Raw genomic sequence first — 2,776 nt, 5'->3', positions numbered from 1 at the left:
TCCCCTCTCGCCCGCCCCCACCACCACTCTTCGTATCCGTTTTTGTTCTTCTTAGCTCCGGGCAGCGCTCTTTAGAAATACTCCATTGGCGAAGTGAAGAAAAGGGCGAAGATCACCAAGCCGGAAACAGTTGCTTTAAATCACCGAAAAGTACCCAAAACACTTCGATAAAATGTAGGTCGTAGCATTTTTATATTTGTTTACATTTCATCCAAGCTTTCATGAACGTTTGGGTCACTAAAAGCAACTTTTTCCTGCCTGTCGTTCTTAAGTTAGTTTTTCTGTTTGCCAATGTTTAAAGGGTCTGTATTATGAGACTGTGTAGGAGGTATTATACGAGTTGGGGACCCCTACTATTTGGAATACCGATGCCATAACACTGGCTTACGCAAAACGTATAATTACATGGGGTGTGTTGGACACAGGCGGAACTAGAGCGTGTGGCAGCCCAGTGCTACCGCTTGAGGCGAATCGTTCTGGCTTACGAGGGCATGGTTGTAGTGTCCATCTTGCTGCCAACGCTACTGGCCGGCCAGCTCAGCATGCCAACGTGGCCGCGTCCGGAAGACACAGCAGCACCCAGGCTCGTGTACGCAGCAATGTTTACCGTGCAGGTAGCTTGTGCTTTCGATAAAGCATTCCGGTAAAGCTGAAATGCAGAAGAATGCGGGAAACAAGAAACGGAAGTCACCATGTAAAAGCATAGTGAGTTCCGTTTTCTTCTTCCCCGCATTCTTCTGCAGTTCAGCTTAACCGGAATGCTTTATTCTGCATGTATGAGATCGGCTAGGGGTACGAGTACGCAAGGCCCGGTGAGCGGTTGAGGCAATGCTCGGCCCGGCGGGCCGTCCGAGCGCGTGGGACCCGCACGGCTGGCTTCAGGTTGTGATTTTTCCGATTTTTAATGTTTCACAATAGAAGCCAATGCATCCAGTACACCGTATGGCCTCTCCTCTTCCTAGCAGTACCCTTATCGGGTATTCCGCTGCAAGCCAACCGGAACCTAAAGAAGAAAAGCATGACTGCTCGATCTGTTTCCCTCTGCGCGCTCATTGGGTGACCGCTACAGCCACGCCATCTTTGGCCAATCATCGTTTAGGAGGAAACAGATCGGGCAGTCATGCTATTCTTCTTTAGGTTCCGATTGTGTTATAGCGGAATACCCAATGAGCACCTTACCCCATTCGGCGGAACCATAACAAAGCAGAAGCCTCTAGTCGCAATAATATCTCAAGCGCCCTCATTTTGATGTTGTTTTTGATAAAACTTGTGTGGTAGGGTGCTATTTTTTCACACCGAAGATGATAGGACTACTCAATATTACCGAAACGCACGAGAAATTTTGCATGTTATGGTTCCCGCTACGCGCTGCCACCGCACCACCGAATGGAGCTCATTCCTTCCCGGTGAGTCGTCATTATTTTGTATTTTTAAAAAAGAGCATACTGCACGGTTGCGTAGTTAAAGAAATCGTCAGGGTGAGTATCAAGATTTCAGGTTAACTTGAAACTTACTATGGACCTTCATTACAACTAGGTAATAAAGGTAAATGGTAAAGGTAAGATGTACGCCAGACCACGTCTCGCGTAACAGGCTTCGCAATATCTTACGAAACACTGTGACGCTGCGACGCGCCTGGCATACATCTACCTTGGCCTGCGGCGCTGACACCCGATTCGGGTAGTGGGAAATTGTACACAAAGGTACGGGCCTACGGTCCGTCAACGGCCAATCACCTCGACTAAGCATCCAGGGTTGAGCATTTTTTGGATTGTTTTCGTAAAAAATACCCGCTAGCACCTCAATGATTTGATCTAGAGCAAAACGGACAAAAGTTTCGCCCACAGGGCTCTACTTTGGTGAGTTACCCCCTAGGAAACTATAAAAAAATATTTCCAAAAACCGTCATTATTAGGACCCGTTGTTTTTGTTTTTTTAAAAATCCAATTTTTGAGCTAGAAAATCCCAGGTCACCCGCTCAAGTCGTTCTTGAGTTTTCTTGCGGACAGACAGACACACACACACACACACAGAGAGAGAGAGACGGGCAGACAGACAGACAGGAAAAGTTTTCTCCGATCAGACGAAGTACTAGGTAGATGTACGCTGACACCGGAGTTGGGCAAAAGGCACGGTCGTAAATAGGCCTTCGGCCCCAAAAGTCACAAATTTTGTGCCTCGGGGTCTTAGACGAGTTACCCCACCGGAGACCATAAAATGTTTGAGAAAAACCATTACAATGTTTTGGGGCGATTTTCGTGTGAAAACGCCCTCTGGCGCCCAAACGGTCAGAGATAGAACCAAACGGACAAAATTTTGGCCCACAGGGTTCTACTATGACGAGTTTCATCTAAGAAAGATGTCAAAAAAAAGTTTTTTCAATAGAAATGTTTTGGCCTCTTTGTTTTTGATGTTTTTGACACGTAAATTTTTAAGCCAGAGGGCTCAAAATGGATCTAGGACAACTCGCCCCAGTCTAACTTGCCCCGGTATAAAGTCGCCCCATGACCATTTCGCCCCATACCCATGTCGCCCCAACGCTAAGTCGCCCCAGTTGAAATCAGTTTTTCACAAGGAATGTGAACTTCTATACAATAAAAGAATCCGGACAAGTTGTGGCCAATGGCTCTTAAGTATGTGACTACCTACGTCGTCGTCCTCTGTGTTCTCCACGTAGCTCACCCAGAAAAAGGTTCGGTTGATTCAATAGAAAGAAAATATAAAATTTTTCCCTTAACTCGACGGAATTTTATTGGTTCAAGGGAAAATATCCCAT

The 2,776-nt window shown here is 46.4% G+C and overlaps 1 protein-coding gene across 4 annotated transcripts in view; it reads left to right on the top strand.

Annotated features, from left to right (window-relative positions):
- The window catches only part of LOC127749622 (uncharacterized), a 75,140-nt gene that overhangs the window by 35,140 nt on the left and 37,224 nt on the right, over positions 1–2,776 (top strand). For all 4 annotated transcript variants that reach the window (XM_052268489.1, XM_052268488.1, XM_052268487.1 and 1 more), the window contains exon 5: positions 426–614. In XM_052268489.1, coding sequence (XP_052124449.1) covers positions 426–614 — 189 coding nt within the window. The remainder of the gene's footprint in view (positions 1–425; positions 615–2,776) is intronic.

The sequence above is a fragment of the Frankliniella occidentalis genome, unplaced genomic scaffold, assembly GCF_000697945.3.
Source record: "Frankliniella occidentalis isolate FOCC.00 unplaced genomic scaffold, Focc_3.1 Scaffold70, whole genome shotgun sequence".
In the NCBI taxonomy this organism is placed as follows: Eukaryota; Metazoa; Arthropoda; class Insecta; order Thysanoptera; family Thripidae; genus Frankliniella; species Frankliniella occidentalis.
This window is presented reverse-complemented; position numbering and strand designations above follow the sequence as displayed.